At 34.1% G+C, this 26,631-nt stretch overlaps 1 protein-coding gene across 1 annotated transcript; it reads left to right on the plus strand.

Annotated features, from left to right (window-relative positions):
* Nucleotides 1-9: 9 nt before the first annotated feature.
* On the plus strand, nt 10-26,631 carry METTL14 (methyltransferase 14, N6-adenosine-methyltransferase subunit). The gene is made up of 11 exons (XM_041759745.1): nt 10-217; nt 4,109-4,197; nt 5,062-5,149; nt 7,446-7,526; nt 7,883-7,970; nt 12,027-12,117; nt 13,378-13,519; nt 18,299-18,391; nt 20,776-20,892; nt 22,276-22,486; nt 25,086-26,631. The coding sequence occupies exons 1-11, from the start codon at nt 152-154 to the stop codon at nt 25,388-25,390; spliced, it is 1,371 nt and encodes a 456-aa protein (XP_041615679.1). The 5' UTR covers nt 10-151; the 3' UTR covers nt 25,391-26,631.

Consider the following 26,631-nt stretch of genomic DNA (forward strand, 5'->3'; position numbering starts at 1 on the left):
CCGGAAATACCTATTGAGGAAAGGTTAAGGGATGCCGGGTGTCTGAAGGTCCCAGCGAATCTTGTATTCCACAGACCCAGAAGAAAAATAAGGCGGCTATTTATCCGCTCATTGTCAGCTTTTCGGGGCAGTGGGAAACAGGTGTTGGGACATGGACAGCCGCTTGCAGGAGATCCGGGAGCGGCAGAAGTTGCGGCGACAGCTCCTCGCGCAGCAGGTCCGCGGCCCAGGGAAGAACCGAGAATGCGCGTGCGCGGTTCCCTTCTCCACCCCCCCCCCCTTTCTTCCCGGTCTTTTCCTACCCGCTGCTGTGCATACTTTTCCAGGTCCGGCGACCCTGACCCCTAGGCCTCTTTGCCTTTCTTGTTCTTAACTTCCGCAGTACCCCGAATATTCTCCATTCTGTGCCGTGGTCCTTCTGTTGCTGATCTAACGCCACGATTGGTCTCCAGCAACCATCGTGGGATGCGCGCCGAGGGTCTGGCGCAGGGCTCAGTGAGGGGGATACGAAGCTTCTTTGTCTTTGTAAACAAATTACCGTAGTTCACGCAAGGGAACGTGATTTGTTATACCCTGTGTCTCTTCACTGTTTAAATGGTCTTTCTTGCCTTTCTTCGCAGCACCTAATTCTTGAGATTGTGGCTTCCTTGCGAAGTAGATTTATAGTGTTTTCTGGGATCCTGTCGCAAGACTGCATTAGAAGAAGCCTGAGTGTAAATTTTAGATAGTGCATCTTGTGTGTTGCAGCCCTCTTATGTTAAGTAGGGCACCGTCGTCATCCCCCACCCCTAGTATTTGAATTCTACTCTGTAGCAGTCACCCTTGAAACAGGGAGCATTGACTCCGCTTACCGAATGATGAAACTGAGGCTGAAGAGGTTAAGTAGATTTTACCTCGTGTCACTCACCGCTAGGCCACCGCTATAGGTTTGTCTCTATAAAGCTTTGTCTTCGCTGCTTCTTGTGTCTAAGTTAACACTTGATTAGGAGAGGACACATGCAGAAATGCAGTACACCTCTCCTTAAAGTCAGGCTGTGTTTCCCATCCTACTATCCATATCCGTAAAAGTGATGGAAGACATGCTACGAGGTTTTAATGAGGCATCTTACTGTTTTTTCAGTAATGAATCTTGGTTTTAGTAAATGGAAATTTGGAACTTCTACTCTTAAGATCTGATGAAAAGGTTTATGGCATAGTATTAAAAATGTGGGAATTTGGAATCAGATATGGCCCTCTGGCATTATGATCTGGGGCAAATCAGGTGTCTTTTTCAGGCCTTCTTTTTCCCAGCTTCTATGTTGTCTTCACAATGTTCAGTAGCTTTGTTACCACCAAGTAAGGTTCTTATTTTTTCTTTATATTTATTTTTTTTAAAGATTCTTTTTTTTTTAATTTTTATTTATTTATAGATAGTCACACAGAGAGAGAGAGAGAGAGGCAGAGACACAGGCAGAGGGAGAAGCAGGCTCCATGCACCGGGAGCCCGACGTGGGATTCAATCCCGGGTCTCCAGGATCGCGCCCTGGGCCAAAGGCAGGCGCCAAACCGCTGTGCCACCCAGGGATCCCCTCTTATTTTTTTTTAGTTTTGAATTCTTGGACCCAAAATGCATCCATAAACAATTACTTATTGTGTCTTGCTATATACCAGGGAATCTAGTAGCCCCTGGCAATTCAACTATGAATAAAAAGTATTTCTTACCCTAAAAGAGCTTGCATAGCACATAAAATTTAATAATGGGTGCTGTTTAGTAAGTACCTTCAATGAATCAAGACACTGCCAAGCTTTCTATACACATTATCTTCAGTCATGCAAGTCAGATGCTATTTGCATGATCTAGATGCAGAAGATAGAGCTCAAAGAATTGAAGTTTAGCGTGCTGAAGTCCACAAAGTTTGTAAGTTTGCAAGCTACAGTTTAGGCTTTCCTATGCTCTTTCCAGTACACTAGCTGTTCCCTGGTCTTCTAGTTGGTTAGGAACCATTCCCCTTAAGTAGAGATATCTGACATAATAACAGACCTCTACGTTACCAACTAATTTCAGCCTTTCTTTCAGTTCCTTTTCTCTATGAATAGCACAAACTGGTTTATTACCTTCCAGAATGTGATTTGTGCAATATATACTTTATGATTTTTTTTTTTTAATTGGCCTTCCTTTCTGATTTCTGTCCATCCTCTAGAGCACAGCTCAGGTCAGAACTTTGTAATAAAAGCTATCTTGATCTCTCTGGCTTAGGCTCTCTTCTACCTGGCTTACATTGTCCTCACTGTTGAGTACACTGCTTACATACTGTTACACAGAATATAAACATCAGCAATTTACACCTGCTTTTTACTTAGCTGTAGCTTTATTCCAAAAAAATTGTATATAGAAAGGATACCAAATTGTCCTAATTATTCAAATAATATATTTAGGGCTACCATAACAGAAAATCTATGATTTACATATTCCAGTCATTCCACAATTTTTTTTGGAGCATGAGAGGACAATTATATATGTGAGCAGAATCTTGACTTAAAGCAGTTCTATTGTATACGTTGTATTCTAACGTAGGAAATCTAGTTGGCTCATTCAAATATTGAACATCTGCTGTGAGTCAGGCATAATGCAAGCTGCTGAACATACAGATAGCAAGAAGAGTTCATCTCCTTAGGAAGTTTACATGTTAACTTGAGAAGTAAACAAAAGTAAAGATAAAATAATTGAAGTATAAAATAAAATAATTGAAAGTCGTGATAAAGGCTATGAAACAATATAAACAGTAAGCAAAGTAAAACATAAATAATTGAAAGTTGTATTAAGTACTATAATCCGAATAAGGAAATGAGAGAAAAAGAAAAGTGGAAGGAGGCTACCCATTCTATATACTCTAAGGAAATCGCTTGTACTCATCAGAGACATGAAGAAAGAGGAGTCAGCTATGGGAAGAAAGAAATCATTTTAACAATGGGAAGTAGATGTGTGTTCTAACTAATGAAAATAGAGTTAAGATTTTATGGAAGAATTAAAATATCAGAAACAGTTGATACTGGAAGAGATGTATCACTGGAGTGACACAACTCCTTAGAGGAGTTGTGAATGTAGGCAGACTAAAAAGGTAGTGGTAATTGTTTAAAATCAAGGCTAACAAGACCACTTGCAGCTCTGATATTTTAGTATATTCCCTTTCCTGAGCTAAAGGGACTAATTAATCCAAATTTCCTCATGCCCTTCTTGTACTTAAAAAATATCAAATGGTTCTTCATGGCCTATAAATTGCATTCTACACTTGTTTGTTTGGCTTTTAAAGATTTCTGTGAACTGATCCCACTCTCTGTAGCCAGTTTATCTCAACTAGTTATTTGTTCTGTTTTGCAAAATTTCTCCAACTGCTAAACAGAATTTGCATTACCATTTTTTAGGAATTATTAAAGTTCAGTATTGTGCCTATAAATTATTGTATAAAGACTTGAATAAAACTGGATATTTATTATAGCACAGGATAAAGTGTAATATGTGAATTGACAGATGCAAAGTGTTAGTGCCTACCACCCTATATACACTATATGTTAGCCGCTTTTTTTGTTATTGCTGCTATTACTAAATTGTGTTTTATTATTTACTTAAAAAGTAGAGGATTAAAAAAAAAAGTAGAGGATTCGCTAAAATTGTCTTAATTTCAAATATAACTGAAAGTATAATATGCTCACTAGCTCTCAGATTTATTCCTAATTAACATGGTTTTTGTTCCAAGGTATTTCCTATTATTCCTGCAAATTAATTAATCTATTTGCCTGCTGAGGTTGTTAAGATTTTTTGTTTTTTTTTTTAAGGATTTTATTTATTTATCTGCGAGAGTGCACACGCGCACTCAACAGGCACACAAACGGGGCTGGGCAGGGGTGGGGAGTGGAGAGAAGCTGACTCCCTGCTGAGCAGGGAACTGCAATGTGGGGCTCCATCCATGGACCCTGGGATCATGACCTGAGCCAAAGGCAGACGTTTAACTGACTGAGCCACCCAGGTGCTCCTTGTTTTGTTTTTTAATATCTGATATATTAAATGTTACTACATAAGCTGGGAAGGGAGTGCATTATGATCTAATTTTTGGTTTTTGTCTTTTCTCAGTTGGGAGCTGAAAGTGCGGACAGCATTGGTGCTGTGTTAAATAGCAAAGATGAGCAGAGAGAAATTGCTGAAACAAGAGAAACTTGCAGGTAGTTTAATTTTTTTTTTTTAGTGACGTGAATATTGTGAAACTTTGTTTGTTTGTTTGTTTTTAAGATTTTATTTGAGGCAAAGAGAAAGAGAGAGAGGGTGGACATGAGCAGGGGGAGGGGCAGAGGGAAAGGGACAAGCAGACTCCCTGCTGAGCCGGAAGCCCAAAGCTGGGCTTGATCCCCAAGACTCCAGATCATGACCTGAGCTGAAGGCAGGCGCTTAACTGACTGAGCCACCCAGGTGCCCTGGGTTATTGTTTTGATAAACATAATCCTAGGTATGAAGTGTGTTGTTAATGACAGGCATCAAAATAAAAGATTTCAGAAATACTGGTTTTTAGTATTCATGAATTATGAATACTTATTTTCTGAATATAATAAGTTCTTATTCATAAAGTAGTTAGAAAATGGAATGTTAGACTAAGGATTAGATTATATACCATAAATAAATAATTTATATTTACAAATTCTTATAAGAAAAAACAGGCTTTACCCTAAAAGCAGTTTTCATTGGTAGTTCAGAAAGCACTTCAGAATTTTCAGTATTCTGGTTATTAATTTAAATATCAATTTTTCTTAAGACAAATTAGAATGATAACATAATGTAGAAGTTTCTTTTTGCCATATATCCATTACATGAACTTAAGTTTCTGATTTGGTTGCTTTCTCATAATAATAAAATACAGAATTACCAATCAGGATGTATGACTTTTTTGATTTATAAACTGAATGAATAGATACCGTTTAATCAGAAAAAAGTGCCTTGTTCTGTTTTTATAAACTGTCATTTAATATTATTAATAGCTACCATTTATACATCTTTCTATATCTGTGTGTGATACTCCAGTTTTAATTTTTCAGGGCTTCCTATGATACCTCTGCTCCAAATGCAAAACGTAAGTATCAGGATGAAGGAGAGACCGATGAAGACAAAATGGAAGAATATAAGGCAAGTAGAGAACAGAGCAGTTTTATGATCAAGAAAAAAATAAACCCCTACAATAATAGATTCTTATCCAGGAAAATAAATATGGTGAAAAGCTCAATTTTAAACTTTCTAAAAGAATTGTTAGTAGCATATGTATACAGGTATACCTCGGAAATACTGCAGTTGGTACCAGACCACCACAATGAAGTGAATGTTGCAATAAAACAAGTCAAATGAAAGTTTTGGTCTCCCAGTGCATATAAAAGTTATGTCTGTGCAATCTTACAGTCTTTTAATTGTACAATAGCATTAATGTCTAATTAAAGTGTATACCTTAATTTAAAAATACTTTATTGCTAAAAAATGCTATCCATTATTTGAGCTTTATAGCAAGTTTTAATCTTTTTTTTTTTTTTTCTGGTGGAGGGCCTTGCTTGCCTCACTGTTGCTGCTTTACCTTAAGCTTTTATGTTATGGAGATGTCTTCTTTCCTTAAACCTCAGAACCGACCTTTATTTACTTCAGACTTTTCTTATGCAGTGTCCTTAACTCTCTTAGCCTTCATAGAATGGAAGAGAGTTAGGGCCTTGCTCTAGATTAGGCTTTGCCTGAAAGGAATGTTGTGGCTAGTTTGATCTTCTGTTCAGACCAGTAAGCTTTATCCATATTGGAAATAAGGCTGTTTCACTTTTTTTCGTATCATCTGTGTGTTTACTGAGGTAGCATTTTTTTCTTACCATCTGTGTGTTTACTGAAGTAGAATTTTTTTTTTCCCTTCAAGAACTTTTCCTTTGTATTCACAAGTTAGCTGTTTGGCACAAGGGCCCCAGGTTTTGGCCTATCTAGAATTCCACATGCTTTCCTCATTAAGCTTAATAAGTTTTAACTTTTGATTTTAAGTGGGAAATGTACAATTCTTCCTTTTACTTGAATACTTAGAAGACGTTATAGGGTTACTAATTTCAATATGGAATCTCAGGGAGGCCCAAGGAGAGGGAGAGAGACACAGGAACCACCAGTTGGTGAAACAGTGAAAACACATTTATGGATTAAGTTCACTATCTTGTATGCACATGGTTCATGGTGCCCCAAAACAATTAAAATGGTAACATCAGAGATCACTGATCATAGATCACCATAACAGATATGGTAATGAAGAAGTTATAAATTTTGCAAGAATTACCAAATGTGACACAGAGACATGAAGTGAACAGATGCCATCAGAAAAATGGTGCCAGTAGACTTGCTGGCAGGGTTGCCACAAACCTTTAATTTGTAAAACATGCAGTATCTTCAGAGTGCAATAAATTCAAGCACAATCAAATGAAGTAATTCTGTAATCAGTTCAATTGAGATCTTTATTTCAGTTTCCTCATTTTAATATAAGAGGTGACATATAAAAAGCATAATGCCTAGTAAGCACTGGACAATAATATTCTTAAGTAAGAGTAAAGAGGTAGATGTATCAGAAACTTTGGATAATTGGACCAAATTTTGAGTGGCTACAGTACTGTCTTTTTGAGTTGTGTTATTCCATGTTTATTATATAGGGTAGTGCAATTAAGATATTTTGAGGACTCATGAGCTAGACAACAATGTAGAACCGTTTCTGAAAAGGCCGAAGAAAAAAACACAACTTCTAAATCTATACTTAGAATAGTTAGTTGAAAAGAGACTACTAATAGATAAAAAACCTATCCCCATTTTTTTCAAGTTAGTTGTGCAACTGTATTTAATAGAGAAAAGAATGCATAGTTTCAGTAAATCTCTAGGAAGTTTAGGGATAAAATTACCTAATCTCATAAATGCCATTTTGTGTGTTCCATTTTGTATATGCTGATATGCAACTTAAATATTACTGATTATTGTATTGGTATCATTTTATTTTACTTATTATGATTATATAAATATATATATTTTAACCATATCAGTTCTTGATATTTTTGACCTATAAAAATAGCAGTTTCATACGATTAGAAATAAAATTGCCCCATCTGTAGTCATATCTTTCATGACTTGAGCTAAATTCTAATACTTATAGTATGATGAGATAAATAATACTAGACAGGTCAGTCAACTAAATCAGTAGTTACAGATATATATTGGTAAGAATGAAAAGGAAATTTTTATTTATTGTAAACGTAACTAGATAATGATGAGAATGCAAAGACTTCAGTGTTTGAGTTTAATGATAATTTGAAAAATAATATCTTAGGGAAATGAAATATTTATATTGAGTCTCAATACTCAAGATATCATGAATACATAAAATATTCCTCCTATACATAAAATGTCTACTTAATCTTCCTTTTCCAAGGATGAATTAGAAATGCAACAGGAAGAAGAGAATTTGCCATATGAAGAAGAGATTTATAAGGATTCTAGTACTTTTCTTAAGGTAAATAAATTTTCATATCATAACTTCATGTTTCAGCTTTATGCATGAAAAGATTTTAAATACTTATTATTTTCAATATTTTTTCAGTTTTTGAGGGATGATTATAAAATAATCATAAAATGTTCTTGAAATAGTCTTCTGATATTTGGCTGGTTAGGATGAGATAATGCTGTATCAATGTCTAGCTACTAAAGATTAATACTGTCATTTTAGTTGTGTTTTCAAATATTAATAATTTTTTTAATCTATGTATCAACTTCTATTTCGTATGACCTCATAATAAAAAATAAAGTACAGAGTTAGTGTATCTGCCATTAGAGTAAATGCTCTTAATTTAATTTTGACTTTTTCTTTAGGGAACGCAGAGTTTAAATCCCCATAATGATTACTGCCAGCATTTTGTAGACACTGGACATAGACCTCAAAATTTCATCAGGGATGTAGGTATGTTAGATTTGTTGGGAATATGCTATTGCTAACTCTTGATTACATGCATGTAGTTTATTCATTTTGTGGATTATTTCTAACAAAATTATTTCCCCTGGCTTGGCTTTTCTAATTCCAAAATTATTTTTCGTGGCTTCCCATTTCCATTTTCCATACTTCCCGTATACCCTCCTTATCCTTCCAGCAGTGTACTTCCTTCCATCCTCCTTCCTTCCTTCTTCAGTTTGGTTCTGTGCATTTTTATTTTACCTTCATTTATTCTCTCTGTGATGCTTTTCCTTTCTTTTTGTAGATCTGATTTTTCTTCTGTATATTATTTTTTTCCTTCTCTCTAAAGAATTTTTTTTTTTAACATTTCTTGCAAGGCAAGTCTATTGGCAACAAATTCTCTAAATTTTTATTTTTCTGAGAAAGTCTTTATCTCAAAGAGTATAGAATTCTTGTTTGGTGTTCTGTTTCTTCCAACACTTTAAATATTTCACTTTAATCTTTTCTTGCTTTCATGTTTCTGAGAAATTGGATATAATTCTTGGTTCTTTGTAGGCATAGTGTTTTTTCCCTCTAGTTTCTTTAGGATCTTTTCTTTATGTTTGATTTTCTGTAGTTTGAAAATGATACGCTGTAGGTTTAGAGTTTTTTTTTTTTTAGCATTATCCTGCTAGATGATCTGAGCTTCCTGAATCTGGTTTGTTCTCTGACATTGGGAAAATCTCAATCATTATTATTTCAAATATTCTGTTCCTCTCTCTCGTTCTTCAGCTATTTCCATTACACGTTACATCTTTTGTAGTTGTCCCATAGTCCTTGGATTTTCCAGCCTTCTTTTTTCTTTTTTCTCTTTGCTTTTCAGTTTTTAATGTTGTATTAAGATATCCTCAGGCTCAGAGGTTCTTCCCTCAGCCCCTGTCCAGTCTACTAAGAAGTTCCTCAAATGCATTACTCCTGCATTTTTAAAAACAGCTTTATTGAGATAATTCACATACCATATAATTCAGCCATTTTAAGGATATAATTCCTTTTTTTTGGAAATCCAGTTTGTATAGTCATTACCACAATCTAATTTTCATTTCCCCTATAGAAACTCAGTACTCATTAGCAGTCAGTTCCCATTTCCTCCTCCTCATCTGCCCCCTCACCTTAAGTAACCATTAACTAACTTTTTGTCTCTAACAATTTGCCTATTCTAGACATTTCAAGTAATGGAATTATACAGTGTGGCATTTGTATCTGGCTTCTTTCACTTGGCACAATGTTTTCAAGGATTGTTGATGTTGTGGCATGTGCCAGTACTTCGTTTATTTTTACTGCCAAATAATATTCCATTGTATGTATATACTGCATTTTGTTTATCCATTTGGGTGGTTTCCACTTTTTGGCTGTTAGAAACAGTGCTTCATGAGTATTCATGTAAAATTCTTATGTGAACATATGCTTTCATTTCTCCTAGGCATGTAACTAGGAGTGGAACTGCTGGGTCATATGTTAATTCAGTGTTTAACTTTTAGACGAACTGCACAGTTGTTTTTCAAAGCTACTATACCATTTTATATTCCTCCCAGCAATGTATAAGGGTTCCAGTTTCTTTCCATGCTTGACATTTACTATTGTCTGTCTTTTTAATTATAGCCATTCTAGTGGGTATGAAGTGATAATTTTGTTGGGATTTTGACTTACATTTTCCTAGTGATTAATTTAGGCATCTTTTCATATGTTTGATGGCTATATAAATACCTACTTTGGAGAAATATCCAAAGGCTTTGCCTAGTTTTTAATTGATTACTTGTCTTTTTATTATTACTTTATAAGAGTTCTTTATATATTTTCTGTTCAAGTCTCTTATCAGACCTATGATTTGGAAATATTTTGTCCATTCTGTGGGGTTGTCTTTTCACTTTCTGGTAGTATCATTTGCAACACACAAAAAATGTAATTTTGGTATAATCTGATTTATTTTTTTCTGTGTTGCTTGTAAGCAATCTTACTCTTGAAGTAGAAACTGATTTTAATGTTTTCATGAGTAAAATTGAGCTATAGCATAAAAAGTTATGATAATGCTAAGTGAAATAAGCCAGTCACAGAACAAATATGCAGATAATTACAGAGGTACCTAAAATAGTACATGTAATATGATAAATACCTATACTTTTATGAGGTACCTAAAACAGTCAAACTCATGGAAGCAGAGAACAATGGTTATCAGGGGTTGGAGGAATGGGAAATAGAGAGTTGTTATTCAATTAATAAAAGGTTTTGGTTATGCAAGATGAATTAGTTCTAGAGATCTACTTTATAGCATAGTGCTTATAGTCAGCAGTGCTGTTGACTGTAGTCAATAAAACTTTAAAAATTTGTTAAAGATAGATCTCATCTTATTTAAGCATTCTTATCACAGTTGTATGTGCGCACACACATATACACATACAAACACACCCAGAGGAACACAGAAAAACTTTCAGAGGTGATGGATATGTCTGTTACCTTGGTTGTGATGATTTCACAGGTATATACATATGTCTGAATTCATCAGATTGTGTACATTAAATATGTGTGTTTTTTATATATCAATCATACTTCAGTAAAACTGTTTTTTAAAAAAATTATGATAGTTGTATAACTGAATGTCAGTATTCACCTTTCTGCTTTTAAGATACTTACTTCCGGGGATCCCTGGGTGGCGCAGCGGTTTGGCGCCTGCCTTTGGCCCAGGGCGCGATCCTGGAGACCCGGGATCGAATCCCACATCGGGCTCCTGGTGCATGGAGCCTGCTTCTCCCTCTGCCTATGTCTCTGCCTCTCTCTCTCTCTCTCTCTGTGACTATCATAAATACATAAAAAAAATACCTTTAATAATAAAAAAAAAAAAGATACTTACTTCCCCCACAGGAAAGATAAAATGCTTAGGAAACCATTATGGATTGAGAAAAACTTGCACTTTCTGTTTTGTAGAAGGTTGAGAGCCAATTCTACTGTTATTAAAACTTGACTATAATAAAATCTTCAAACTTGTTTTATTTGAAATTTGTTTTATAAGCCCTCATTAAGGAGGCTTTATAAAATCTTTCATTTTTACAGTTTTATATTAAAGTTATTAATATCTGTATTTGTAGTTTTTAAATTAAGATGCTTACATGATTTATATTGCTAGGAATATGTTTCTTATGGGGGAAAAGAAAACTAAATAAAAGCTTTTAGAAATCTTTGATATTTGAAACATATCAGTTTAAACAGGGTTTATGCTATTTTACCTAAAATCTCTTCTGAGCTCAGAGATCTAAAACAGTTTTGAGAACATGGGAACAGTGAATCTCCTGTTTTTAAGTACCCTTTGTAGTACTTATACATGTTTCCTAAGACCTTAAAGCCTGAAAATATGTATGAGGATTTGGTGTATAATGGTGTGGAGATGTGAAATCTTTAAAATTACCTTGGAGGTGAGAGGTAGTCTACTGTTAGGGGACATATCTTTACTAGATTTGTTCCAGGATTGTGTCCATGAGCCATAGCCAGTTTAAGATCATTGGCAGTGTTTTTCTTACCTCTAACTATTCTGTTTCTTCCTATACATAATCATAAGAAAAAAAAGAAATACTTTCCCTGCCCTTGATAACTATTTAAGAAGCTAAGTACAAACCTCAATAATCACTAGATTCTTAAGAAGAAAGAATTCTTTTAGTTAAGGGAAAAAGGGAAAAACATGATAGAAAGGAGTTGTTTTTTCTCTCCCTGAGAACTGAATGAAAGACTAGACTTAATGCTGTGAGCAAATTTAATTTAAATATGAGAGATTAAATGATTTATTGATTTGGACTGGGCTTTAGAACATCTGGGTTTTTGTTTGCATGTGGGATTAAGGTGTATATATATATATATATATATATATATATATATGTGAAAATTTTTTAAATACTCAAAATTAACTTTTTTAAAAGGACACAGGAATAAAGTAGTGTTTGTGTATTGTTTTGTTTTCCTGGAAGGGCTCATAACCTTTGAGTTCACTGATATTAACTTTAATTGTATTGAAATTTAGTACTTAATATTTTTTGTCCTCAGGTTTGGCTGACAGATTTGAAGAATACCCTAAACTGAGGGAGCTCATCAGGCTGAAGGATGAGTTGATAGCTAAATCTAACACCCCTCCTATGTAAGTGTGTTTTTTTCAGTTATTTTTTATTCTCAGCTCAGGCTTAAAATAGCATTCTTTTTATCTTGTAGCCTTTGTATTTGAAAAAAATTCAGCACCTATATAAGATTAACATACTGTGTTTTATTCTGTATGATAAAATAGATTCATTTGACATTCCACTGCTCAATAAATTAGTAGGTTTTCATTTTATTTTTATTTTTTCAGTTTTCTAGATAATTTCCTTCAAGTGTCTTTAAATATTTTTTTCTTAGAAAAATCATTCATGTTTGTTGTATTCTTGAGTTTCTTAAAATGTTTTTAAATGACTTTTTCTCTCAAAAAGCAGTTTATTTATTGGAGGAAGTTTAGAAAACTTAGATGAAGGAAAGAAGAAAATAAAAATTAACTATAACTCAGCATTCAAAGATACTATTCTTTTTTTTTTTTTTCAAAGATACTATTCTTAACATAGTGGATTATGAAAATTCATTTTAACCTTCGCTAAACAGAATATTTTCCTTAAAATGTGTAGAAAGTCTTTGAAATTGGAGATTCTACTTAATTCACATTTAGCTTACCTTGAACATTTTATACATTTAACAATTTGCTAAAATATATACTGTTAGTGAGTAGAGGAACTAGAAAGAAGTCTGAATGTGCAGAGAAAAGTATTGGCAGATTCTAATATTCATTCAATTTAAAAAAATCTTACTCTTCAAGTATTTTACATTTAAATTACTTTCGTAATATGTATAAATAACCTTTCAGTAAAGGCTAGTAGTAATTTATACTAGGTAGCCAGAAAAGGTTATTAATATAAACAACTTTACTAACAAACTGATAAAATTATATCCATCTTTAGAAACAATTTTTTAGAGGGAGGATTTTAAAACTAACAAATAGTTTTTCTAACGTAATAATTAAGAAAAAAATAATGTGATAGTCCTTAGAAAATTCAGATGATGATGGAATGGGACTCAGAGACTTATTCACATACTAATATGGATTTTCAGTGTAAAAATGAGAGTACATTCTTGATGTACATGGGGGAATATGATTTTAGTTTGTAGTGCGATTATATCCATCTCCTAGAGAAGAGTGTGGGTAGATGGTTTACTGTCTGTACTGAAGAAAGATACTCCTGCATAAAAAAAAAAATCAGTAATTAGTTTATAATTACTTTGTAAATAGTGTTTAGTAATATTTAAGCAATTCCTTTCACTATCATCTGTAAGGTATTTGAAAATCTTAGTCACTTTTTATGCCTTAATCAAATAGGTACTTACAAGCAGATATAGAAGCCTTTGACATCAGAGAACTGACACCTAAATTTGATGTGATTCTTCTGGAACCCCCTTTAGAAGAATATTACAGAGAAACTGGCATCACTGCTAATGAAAAATGCTGGACTTGGGATGATGTATGATGAAACTTTCTACATTGTCATTAATTATTTATTTTTCAAATGAATATTTATTTAATGAGAAGATTATAAATATTCCTACCTTTTTAAGAATCATAAATATATAGTATATGATGTAGCAGAAGATCCAGGGTACATTGACAAATATTGCACTATCTTTGGTCTGATTCTTCTTTTTGGGACAGAAATTGAGCAGATAGTGAGTAAATAGTCTCTAGAAGACTCACAGTTCCAGTCTTTAAGTCTTTGATGTATAGTTAGAAAAGTCTAAAAACAGAATGATTGATAATTCTTTCTGCATTTGGTTAGTTTTAGTAAACATTAGAGTATATTACATAGATATTAAAAAGATGGTTTCTTTTCAAGAAGCTTAGAGTATAATAGATAAAAAAGATACATAATTTTGTTATAATTGTAATAAAATTACATTTTCCTAAATAAATTAAGCAAACCGATAACTTTAGTTACATCAAGTTACCTGTTTTTACGGATAAATAACAAAAATAAAAAATACTTACTGAATACCACTTTGCTAGGTAATGTGATAGGTACTAGAGATTCAAAAAGAATAAGATCTGGTACCTGAACTTAAGGAGCACAATAGTTTAATGGGATAAATCAATATTTATCTAACCAGATAATTGCATTATTATTTTGTTAGTTCTGTAATAGAGAACTGTATAAGATGATCTGAGAAAAACTGACCAAGCCTTGGAGGATAGGTACATGAACAAATAGGAGGTGACATATTAACATTATAAATAGATTCATTGGAATTGACCAGAAAGAAAGGGGTGAGATGGTGATTCCAAATGGAAAGAACAGTAAGAGCAGAATGGATGGAGGCAAAGAATATCTGGTGTGTAGGTTGATGTTAGAAAACAGATTGGGACCTTTTTGAGATGATGTCCTCTTAGAAGCTTAAACTTTTATCCTGAAGACATTAAGGAGTATTTAAAGGGCTTTAGCCAGTTTAGTTAAATGGTCAGATTAGTGTGTGGAGGATGGACTAGAGGAAAAGTCTGGAAAATGGAAAGCAGTTAGAAGACTGTTGCATAGCCTAGTTAGGAGATGAAGGGATCTTGAATTGGGGTGATGGTAGTAAGAATAGAAAGGTGATAAATTCAGTAATGTTTAGTAGATGCTATGGTGAGATCTAGTGATTGGACTAAGGACGGAGAGTTAAGGATGATTCAAAGATTTCAGTCTTGGGGTAAGTGGGTTGAGTTTTCACTACTTAAAGAGTAGATTTAAGAAGAACTGTATTCGAGGAATTAGATCATATTGAATATGTTGATTTTGAGGTGTATGTGAGACATCCATGTGGAAGTTGTAATAGGAATATGTCGTTCGAAGGACAGATCTGTGTGTGAAAATACAGACTTAGAAGAATAGCACATCAAATCTGTGAGAAGATAAATTTGTCCTGAGATAGTGTCTTAATTAAGATAATATGTGGATTGACAGTAAAACCTCAGAAAACTTTTAGGGGCACAGATAAAACAGAGGTAAAAAAAAATGGGTCAAAGATAAATAAGGAAAACCAAGAGTATGAACATCATAGGGATCAAGGGAATAGGGAATTTCAAGGAGAGAGTAGGCAGGATCTGTAGAGCACAGAGGGGATGTAGGGAAAGGAAAGGGCTGACATTGTAAGGCTGGTGTTTCTTAGGAAACTGCTGAATCCTTGTATGTGCTCCTCTGAGTTAATGATAGTTACTCTTATTAATAATTATTTAATCTTCAAGATAACACATCCAGCTTTTCCTCCTTGAAGCTTTTCCTTTCATTTCATTCCCTCTGACACTTATTTACATTTTTATGGATCTTACCACTTTGAAAAAGTTTTTTCCATACTCTGATGATAAATGTAATTTGTGCTGATTGTTGACCTTCAGAAAAATAACAGTATATAATATTCTAAAAACAAGGTGAAAGACATAATGCTCTTGATAATTTATTGATGAGAAGTTTTCCAGATAGGTTGCACAAATTTATGTTCCTTCCAATAGTGTTTAAGAAATATCTATTAAACCATATCCTCATCAAAATTGATTAGTATAAAAACAATCTTTATAAATCTTGAGTTAGGTCAAAAAAAAAAAAAGAAAATTGAAAAACTAAATCTCATTATGTCTGATTAGTATAGTTGATCCTTGAACAATGTGGGTTTCAACTGCATCATTTTACTTCTACATGGATTTTTTAACAGTGCAGTAACATAAATGTATTATCTCTTCCTTATGATTTTATTAATAACATTTTCTTTTCTCTAGCTTACTTTAAATATAGAGTATAAAATATATATAATATACAAAATATGTGTTAGGTGACTGTTTATGTTATCAGTAAGGCTTCCAGGCAACAGTAAGTTATTAGTAGTTAAGTTTGGGCGAGTCAGAAGTTATAGTAACATTGTCTATGGCGGTATGGGTTGGTGCCACTAACCCCTCATTGTTCATGGGTCAACTGAAATTAGGTTGAACTTTATTTTCTCTGGCCATTCTCTGAGGTTTGGTCAATAAAGGCACACGAGCTTCAATTATATGTGACAGACTAATAGAGTTTTTGAAATAAAGGAATTTCATTTTATATGCATATTCTTGATTTCAGTTTAATTTCACTGAACAACGCTGGCTGGCATACTGTAATGTTTTGTCTGGCCCTTGAGCCCTAAGTTCTTAACCTTTATGTGAAACTATCCTAAAGAAAGTGCCATTAGTTAAAATATATGAAATGTAAATAAGAAAAGAGTTTGGATTTCACAAGTATTCTCTTTCACATTAGAGAATCAGTAGTGCTCAATTCATTTTGATAAAGTATATAAGCACTTACTTAAAATACCAGCTCTTAGCATTTAGAACTGCAATGCCGGAAAGAGTAATTTGCTTCATGTTCTTCACTAATGTGTATTATCACTTATTTTTAGCTATTTCATGTATAACCACGTGGGAATATGTGTGTGTGTTACATATTTACTTATTCATGTGCCTCTGAGAATATTAGATGAGAGACTGCAAGATTTAAAAAGTCAGAAGTATAAAACTCAATAGGTTTGTACATATTATAACTTATTTCCATTATTACTGTCAAATAATGTTTTTCTATTTAGATTAAGTTTAGAAATGATATGGTTATAACTTAAATGGATCTATTACTAAAGTTAAGATTTTTTTTTTAAATAAATGAAACGTAAATGTTTGCCTGAACCGTGGTCTCGAAACTTAACTGTGGCAGAAAACTAGAAGAAAAAGAATATCATATAAAATGATTGCTTTAAGTTTTTATTTAAATTCCAGTTAGTTAACATACAGGGTAATATTAGTTTCAGGTGTAGAATTTAGTGATTCATTACTTACGTAAAACACCTGGTGCTCATCACAAGTGCCCCCTTAATACCTATTACCTATGTAACCCATCCCCCTGCCTCCCTGCCCTCCAGCAACCCTCAAGTTTGTTCTCTATAGTTGAGTCTGTTTTATGCTTCATCTCTTTTTTTTTCTCTATGTTCATCTGTTTTGTTTCCTAAATTCCACAGATGAGTGAAATCATATGTCTATCTCTTATTTTGCTTAGCATAATACACTCTAGCTCCATCCATGTCATTGCAGATGGCAAGATTTCATTCTTTTATATGGCCAAGTAATATTCCATTGTATATATACCACCTCATCTTTATCCATACACCAGTTGATGGACATTTGGGCTCTTTCCATAGTTTAGCTATTGCTGATAATGCTGCTATAAACATTGGGGTGCGTGTGCTCCTTTGAATCAGTATTTTTGTATCCTTTGGGTAGTAGCACAATTGCTAGATCGTAGGGTAGTTCTGTGTTTAACTTTTTGAGGAACCTCCACACTGTTTTCCAGAGTAGCTGCACCAGTTTGCATTCCTACCAACAGTGCATGAGGGTTCCCCTTTCTCCACATCCTTGCCAACACCTGTTGTTTCTTGTCCTGTTAATTTTAGCCATTCTGACAGGTGTGAGGTGATATCTCATTGTAGCATTTCCCTGATGATGAGTGATGCTGAGCATCTTTTCATGTGTCTGTTGGCATCTATAGGTCTGTCCTCTTTGGAAAAATTAGACTACTTTTTTTTTTGCATTTCAGACTTAAAGTGGTTATTATAATGAAATGTGCATATTGACTTATTTTATTTAGAACTTTTTTTTTTAAGATTTATCTATTTATTTCTGATAGACATAGAGAGAGAGAGAGGCAGAGAGGAGGAGGAGGGAGAAGCAGGCTCTATGCCAGGAGCCCAACACTAGACTCGATCCCGGGACTCCAGGATCGTGCCCTGGGCCAAAGGCAGGCGCTAAACCACTGAACCACCCAGGGATCCCCTTATTTTATATAGAACTTTTGTAGATAATGGAGACCAACTCTTCCCCAAACATTTGTTATATTTCATTTTAATTTTGCCCCTAATTTTGGAGTAATTTAACCTCTTTTTCTTTTTCTGTAAATCATAAAGGATTGCTCTCAAGCTACATCTTATAAAATTCCATTATTCTGTGAATATGGTCCCCCATAACCTTTCTCTATATAAAATCAAGTGTGTGTATATGTGCGTGCATGTGTGTGTTTTCTTAATATAGAATAAGAAAACAGGATAAATTGTAAGGATACAATTTATTTTCTAATGAAAATTAGTACATTTAAAGAACACATCTACTGAAAGCCTTGATAAATCTCAATGGTTGTTCTTTTGGATTTAGGATGAATGGGAAACAAAATACTTTTATGCAGTATCGTTTTGGTTTCCTACAGATAATGAAGTTAGAAATTGATGAGATTGCAGCACCTCGATCATTTATCTTTCTCTGGTGTGGTTCCGGGGAGGGATTGGACCTTGGAAGAGTGGTAAGATGGTTTTCTTGAAGTGGATTTTTAAATTCATAAGAAAAAGTATAAAAAGTTTGAAGATAGATGTCATTTTGTCCTTTGTTTCTTGAATAGTTGCTTAAATATTCAGAAGGAAAAAAATATGTTCAAAAAAGAATGCATGAAAGGCAGTACTCTTTAGTTAACTAGCCCAAGGGATCAATAAGTCAAAATATGATTTGTTACAACTTCAGGAGGAAAACAGTTTAGACATTTGAAACTGCAGCTCAAAAATGGGCTGCTTAGTGTCATTTACTGCTCATTGTGAGTAGCTAAAAAGTATTCTGAATAACGTTAACTCCTGAATTCCAAATAGAAGCCAAATCAAATTGGAAAAATAACAGCATCTGGAACACATGGTTTGAATGAGAGTGCATAAGAGTGAGAAAGAAGTTACATAACATCTGTATTTATGTTAAGCATCTTATATTTACTGTATTTCAGAACTTTATTTTTATTGTAATATTTTGTCTTCTAAATGGAAACAAAATAGCATATGCTTTTTTATCCAAGAATCATGGAAGTGTGTGGCTAAGAATTAGAAGGCTTCATTTAGTTTTGGTCTCAGTTCTGCTGTCTAGCAGTGAAACTTTGGGTAAAGAGATTTTTATTCTGGTGGGTTTCAGTTTCCTCACTTGTTATTATATGACATCTTTCATTTTTATTTTTTTATTTTTTATTTTTTTTAAATTTTTTATTTATTTATGATAGTCACACACGCAGAGAGAGGTAGGCAGAGACATAGGCAGAGGGAGAAGCAGGCTCCATGCACCGGGAGCCCGACGTGGGATTCGATCCCGGATTTCCAAGATCGCGCCCTGGGCCAAAGGCAGGCGCTAAACCGCTGCACCACCCAGGGATCCCATGACATCTTTCATTTTTAGAACATTACTTGTTAAACAGCAAATGATCTCATTTAATCGTGTTAATTTTAGGAAGTGCCCAGTTGACAGATAAAGAATTTAAGTAGGATTATATTGAGATAAATTTGTGCTGAAATTCTGAAATTCTACAATTACTTTGTATGCTTTATATAAATAAGAAGTTTGAGACTGTTGGTTAACATCGTTGCTTGCGTCATTTATTAACTCCCAAGGTTAAGACTATAACTGTATTCCAGTTGGGTATCTATTTTTTTGCTGGCACTTCTCCAAGATTCTCTGGAAAAGCTAAGAAAATAGAAACATACTATTTTTATAGATATATTGGCATTTACCATTTATAAGCTGTAACATCTGGCTTTGGGCTTGCCTTCCAACTGGCAAATTAGGTTGAAAATGATTAGGAGGCGTTAATCACATTTGTTTATACAGCAGTCTGTCATATTGGTGAAAGTATATTTTGGCCAAAAATGATTACAGAAATAATTTAACATGAGAAATACTCCTGAGCTTTTGTTAAATTGATTAGGGCATGAGGATTTAGACTCTTGTGAATAATGAATATCCAGTGTAAAACAAATAATTGGTGACAGGAACAGATACTGATCTTGATTTTTGAGATTTTAAAATAAAAATCCAACTTTCATTTTGAGATGTTTCTCACTTTATAGTAAGAGCATTCCTCAAATGAACAGTACCAACAGTATTGTACTGCACAATTTACTTATTTCCCCTCTACTTTCCTCTTAAATCGGTGAGTGGGGGGAAACAAGGACATACCTTTGTTTTTAATCCCACCAGCTAATCAGCAGTAGGCCTTCAATTTGCCACTCTAAGCAATGTATTAGCAAGTACTTGTTACATGTTCTTACATAACATTCTAGGACACAAAGGGTCAAAACTCTATTTTCTAGATTGTATAAAGATGAAAGTAGTTTTACCCAGTAATGAGATAAAGATAATAATTTTAAATCTGAGTATTTTGAAGTTGTTAGTATTAAATATGTAAAAATAAGACTCATTTGAAAAGAAGCTATCAGAATACTTTCAATAGTTTTTAGCTTTGTTGGAGGATAGAAAATTGAGGTGCTAGGAAACATCTGTTGAATTATTCTATGATTAAAGAGGGGCTGAGTGTTTCATAATTTAAAATCCACTTTCTATTGATGACAGTGGAAGGTAGTATTAAAGAATTGGAGTATTATGTAATCCTTTCTATGTCTTGATACTATACTTAGCTGTATAGATTATATTTATATCCAAAAGGTATCTGTACATTCTGTATAGTGGCTGTTTATTTAAAAACTAGCATTTCTTTTTTTTTGTTTGTTTTTTCCTATTTCTGAACTAAAAATTACTGTGACATCTTAGAGGTTAGTGTCTCAAACCTCTAGGAAGTTTTTTGATGCTGGTTGGTTATTTTTAAGTATTATTTATTTCTTTTAGCTAAGAATTTTTTTTTTTTAATTCTTTCATTTCTAGTGTTTACGCAAATGGGGTTACAGAAGATGTGAAGATATTTGTTGGATTAAAACCAATAAAAACAATCCTGGAAAGACTAAGACTTTAGATCCAAAGGCTGTCTTCCAGAGAACAAAGGTATTGCTTTGCTGTTTTGTTTTCTTTACTTTGATTATTTTCCCGCAGGCTTTTCCAAATGACTGTATATTGTTTAGTTTTGGTAGAAAAGCTCTTTTCTTAGACTTGTACAAATGGCATTGAATAGTACAGTGGTACATCCAGTTTAATTTAAAAATATTTTATTAGAGTAGTCCATCCAGTTTAATTTAAAAATATTTTATTCACTGTGTTAGATCAACAACCTTCACTGTCCTGGAGAAGATAATATATATTCTTTTGTGTCCTAAACAGCTTTAATTCTTAGTCAGTTACGGGCTTTTGTACCTCTGACCCCTCCAGACTTTGTCCCTTTCTCTGGGCCTAGAAAAAAGAAATGACAGCAAGACTCACAGCTGGCTGGCTTAGAGGCATACTCTTGTCCTTCAGTTTTGCCTACATGAGAACCCCTGAGAACTTCTGCTCCATACAATTATCCTGTTACTATCAGGCTTTAAAAGTTTGTCCTCCAGTCTTTCCCTCTTCAGGGAGCAACTGGTGGAAGAGTCTTGTTAAGTGTTTCTTAGACTGGAAAATTCTTTTGAGGGGAATCTAAGGGAACCTTTGCCATGATTCATGGAGTCAAATGAAAGATTAAATTTATTTAACCCATACTCCTGCCATTCAGATTAAATAGGGAAGGTCAAAAAAACAAACAAAAAAGAAAATTGTTTGATTTTCACTTTTTTTTTACGTCAATTAGAAGTTTGTGTAGATGATTAAAGTCCCCTTTCCATATAAAAAAGCTTGCATCTTGTTTCCATATAAAAAAGCTACATATCATTTTGATCTTGGATCATACATGAGACCTAGTATAACACCATTTTAGGATCCCAAGGTCAAGTGCCATGTTTTCATAACTGGTGAAAAGAAGTTATCTAGTGTTGCAGAGGAAAAGACAGTGGTCAGTTGACACAGTTCTAAAACATCATGGCCCCAAATTTAATACTGTCATGTCTAGCTTCCCTGGCAGTCTTCCCACATCCAAAGATCCAGGTTTTCCTATTGTGTTTTTGCCCATGGAACTATTTCCCAAAGATGTGGAGAAATGCAGTTTGTTTTGGAATTGGGGACATCAGAAATGTAAAATGTGGGTAGCCCCGGTGGCCCAGCGGTTTAGCGCTGCCTTCCTCCCAGGGTATGATCCTAGAGACTCGGGATTGAGTCCCACGTCGGGCTCCCTGCATGGAGCCTGCTTCTCCCTCTGCCTGTGTCTCTACCACTCTCTCTCTGTATCTGTCATGAATAAATAAGTAAAATCTTAAAAAAAAAAAAAAAAAAGAAAGAAAGAAAGAAAGAAATGTAAAATGTTATGAAATATGACTTCTGATGAAGAAATTAATTGGTTTGCTCTTTTTTATTTAGGAACACTGTCTTATGGGGATCAAAGGAACTGTTAAGCGTAGCACGGATGGGGACTTCATTCATGCTAATGTTGACATTGACTTGATTATCACTGAAGAACCTGAAATTGGCAATATAGAAAAGCCTGTAGAAATTTTTCATATAATTGAACATTTTTGCCTTGGTAGAAGACGCCTTCATCTATTTGGAAGAGATAGTACAATTCGACCAGGTAGGACCTCAGAAAATCTTTTAAAAACTTTATGCCCTCTTGGGATATAGGTGTCAAGAAAAAGCACACACTGCTGTGTAAAATAAAGTTCTTACGATGTATTTGGTTCCTCTTGCTATATTTCGATATGCCAAGCTTGTTCTTGTCTCTTTATGGTCCTCTCATTCAAATACCTGACAGACCTTTCCTCACAACTTCTAAACTGGCCACCTTCCCACTCCACTCCCCTCTTTCCACCACTCTCTTTCCTTTTACTTGGTTTTCTTTTTCTTCATAGCACTTATTAGATGAATCACAGATTCATTTGGACATAGGTTTATAGTCCGTTTCTCCAGCATGCAGTCTCATGGGAAGGCAAAGATTGTCTTACTTCTTTCTACCTGGCATTCAGATCATTCAGTAAATAATGTGTTGAAGAAATGCATAAATGAATGGTTGAATAATCCTGCAGAAAATAACCATACATTTGTGAAGTAAGATCTTGGCTTTATGAGAAACCAAAATACCTAGCTTGTTTACTTTATATGTATAAAGGTGTTGTCTTTTCAAAATTTTAGTAAAATTAGTACATTTTTAGTAATAGTAAAATTAGTAAAATGTGAATTTACTATTTTGAAAAAAAGTAGAAAATAATTAGGCTGTTATGGAGGAAGATTTTTTTCTTAGAGGGCACAACTTCTATGTACAAAGTATTGAAATATCAGTATATGCTGTTTCTTTTATTGCTATCTCAAAAGATGTAAAAGTAGCATTTCTTTATTCATGATATATAAATAAGCAGCCTGTTTAATATGTTAGAAATCCGGTTTAAAGATGGAAAGAACCAGAGTCTTGTTTGTTTTAAATAGCCTACATTTTATAAAAAGTAGGAAAAGTTAAAGAAGTAATAATAGATTAATTGGCTCTGAAGGTACCTAAGAATTTAAAAGAAACTCTCATTTTCATTCTAAAAAAAGTAATCCTTTAAAGTTGCCTTAATTTGTACATATAACATAATTCGTTATCTCTCTTCTTACCCATCAGCTACTTCTTTGTGGGTGTACTTTGATGAGCACAGTAACTTGAAAATACTTCAGAGTTAGAAATCCATGATCTTAAGTTTCATGAAATTATGTAAAATAATAAACAGAAAAGTAAATAATTGAAAAATCAGTTTCTATTGGACATTTACAGTTAATTTGTAGTTTTTTCCATTCCAGATACAATTTGATCAGAAATAAGTAAAGCTGTCTAGCAATATAGCTGACAAAAATACCTTTGTACCTATAGAGGCGTAATCTGATCATAAAATTCTGAGAATTTTTTTTCTTTTAAGATTATTTATTTATTTGAGAGAGAATGAGAGAGAGCACAAGCTGGAGGAGGAACAGAGGGAGAGAGAAGCAGACTCCATGATGGGTAGGAAGTCCATGCAAGGCTCAACTGAGAAATTATTTTTATTTCATATAAGATGTATATTTGAATTAGATTTTGAAGGATGTAATTTTCAATAGGTTGAAAGGATCGAACAAACAGATAGAATTTTTGTTTTTTGTTGTGTTTTTTTCAGAGGTAGAGATTTGTACGGAAATAGATACTATAGTGATAACTTTTTTTTTTTTTTAACTCAAATGAAATTGTCATGAAAAGCATTAATGAGAAATGTGACTGGAAAGGTAGTTCAATGGGACACCTGGGTGGCTCAGCGGTTGAGCATCTGCCTTAGGCTCAGGGCATGATCCTGGAGTCTGGGATCAAGTCCCACATTAGGCTCCCTGTGAGGATCCTGCTTCTCCCCCTGCCTATGCCTCTGCTTCTCTCTGTGTGTCTCTCATGAATAAATAAATAAATAAATAAATAAATAAATAAAATTTTTTTTAAAGGAAAGTTATTTCAAGCTGCATCATAAAAGACCTTAGATAACATATACATGAATCTGTGCTTTGTGGAGAGCCCTAGAAGGTTATGCAGAGAAGTGACATATTTTAAGGTTTGTTTTAGGCTTTCCACTTTCAGGGAGGAGAGGCTGGGAGAGCATTACAATATATATGTGTGTCTGTGACATGTACAGGAGGCTGGCCTAGTAGAAAAATAAAGGCTCACATTTGAGGGTGGCAATAGACATGGAAAAATGGGAATGAATAGGAGCAACATGGTAGTGGTTGAATTTCTGGCACCTGTCAGCAGGGTTAATGTTGTGGTTCGGAAGAGTAGAGGCAAAGTTGGTTCCAGGATCTTAATCAGAAAACAGTGGTATTATTTTCCCAAGTTTCCCAAGTGGTATTATTTTCCTAAGCGAAGTTTGTTACATTTTCACTGAGCCCAAACTCACTGTAGTGTGTAGCTTTTTTTCTAAGTGCTAGTCTTACAAAATGTGAAACATGGATGGAGACAAGGAGGAAGATATATTACAAAGTTACAATCATGCAGGTGAAATAAGATATATACATAGGAAATCTGTATAACCATGATTAAATGCCATGTGTTGTAAAAAAGATAAATATTGAGTGAGTGATAGGGGGAACTTTAAAAATACTTTAGAAATTTGAAGTAGCTCCGAAAGGATCAGTAAGAGAAATGAGGGGAAAAAAAGATAATCTTTCTTTTCCGTCTATTTCAGGCTGGCTTACAGTTGGACCAACCCTTACAAATAGCAACTATAATGCAGAAACATATGCATCCTACTTTAGTGCTCCTAATTCCTACTTGACGGGATGTACAGAAGAAATTGAGAGACTTCGACCAAAATCACCTCCTCCCAAATCTAAGTCTGATCGGGGAGGTGGAGCTCCCAGGGGTGGAGGAAGAGGTGGAACTTCTGCTGGCCGTGGACGAGAAAGAAATCGATCTAACTTCCGAGGCGAAAGAGGTGGCTTTAGGGGGGGCCGTGGAGGAGCACACAGAGGTGGCTTTCCACCTCGATAACTTTGTAAGACCATGATCTATTCATGCCCCTATACCTTCTTTACTGTAGTTTGAATTCCAAATGGGAGGCTTTGTTTAGTACTCAATTCCAGCTTGCATTTTGCTTTAGTTTCTTTGAGCTGCAGGAATATTTTAGCCAATCTCCCTTGCAGTCATTACACACATTGTGTAGTCTTGTCCAGGATAAACAAATCATCCTGCCTTTGGTTATGTGCATGTAACTGAATAATGAACAAATACCTTCCTTTCAGAGACTAATTTATTCTGATAGATTCCAACTAATTACAAAGTCTTTTGCTTTTTAGAAATAATTTAACTGAACAGTGAAAAAGACCCAGTCTGTAGTATGCTGTAGTGCCAAGAGCATTTGATAATAGGCGTCCTGCCACTGCTGTCATAGTAAATAGAAAGCTGTTTGGGAGCCTTGAGAGAATGGAGTTGGGACAGATGGTTAACTTCTGTCAAAGTTTTAATATTTTCTTGGTGAAACAATAAAAAGAGACTTCTTTTTAAAAAATCTTAAACTCAGATATGACTACCACTGAGAAATTGAGAGAATTTGAACAAAATCACCTCCCAAATCTAAATCTGTTAGAAGAGGTTGGCACTCCCAGCAGTGGGCAGAGGAAGAATTTAGTAGGTAGCCTTAAAGAGAAAAAGCTCATCATAATTTGAGTTGCATAGCTCCAGATGACTGTTAATCACACTTCTTCAGAAGCAAAGGACAAATATCCAAGTGCTAGACCTTTGGTGTCGACTTGAACTTGGATTGACTTTCAAAACAGTTTCATATTCCTTATCAAAGTAAAAGAAATTAGGCAACAACAGAGACACCTGGTTATCAGGTGTTTTGGAAAATAAAGTACTTGGTGGTGAGGAAGTGATATCTTTGAACTTGTTATGGAGAAAACAATATAAAAATCAATTACAGAAAACTCAAATTAAGACAGCTTAGAAAACAGAATTGCAATTGCCTTTTATTAAAACCATATGGTGTGTTGTTTTTAAGAGCCTGGTTTTGCAGATCAGTTGGTTGTATAAAACTTAATGCTGTCATTTTTCTCTCTGTACTATAATTCATGTTTTAAATGAATCTGATGAATGAAATACCCTTATTCTTGAAAAATGTATTTTTATTTGGTGTATGATTTTTCTAATGAAACTTTAAACCTTTGAAATGTGGGAGTCTTTTCTGTAAGTGAAATTGCCTTTGTTAACCTAATGAAAAAGGACTGACTTAA

The sequence above is a fragment of the Vulpes lagopus genome, chromosome 6 (genome assembly GCF_018345385.1).
Source record: "Vulpes lagopus strain Blue_001 chromosome 6, ASM1834538v1, whole genome shotgun sequence".
Taxonomy (NCBI): domain Eukaryota; kingdom Metazoa; phylum Chordata; class Mammalia; order Carnivora; family Canidae; genus Vulpes; species Vulpes lagopus.

Bases quoted from the DNA above. Each gene is read 5' to 3' on its own strand.
- METTL14 (XM_041759745.1), top strand. From the start codon at position 152: ATGGACAGCCGCTTGCAGGAGATCCGGGAGCGGCAGAAGTTGCGGCGA. The intron at 4,198-5,061 runs GTAGTTTAATTT...TTAATTTTTCAG, and splicing joins GAAACAAGAGAAACTTGCAG to GGCTTCCTATGATACCTCTG. The intron at 5,150-7,445 runs GCAAGTAGAGAA...TCCTTTTCCAAG, and splicing joins ACAAAATGGAAGAATATAAG to GATGAATTAGAAATGCAACA.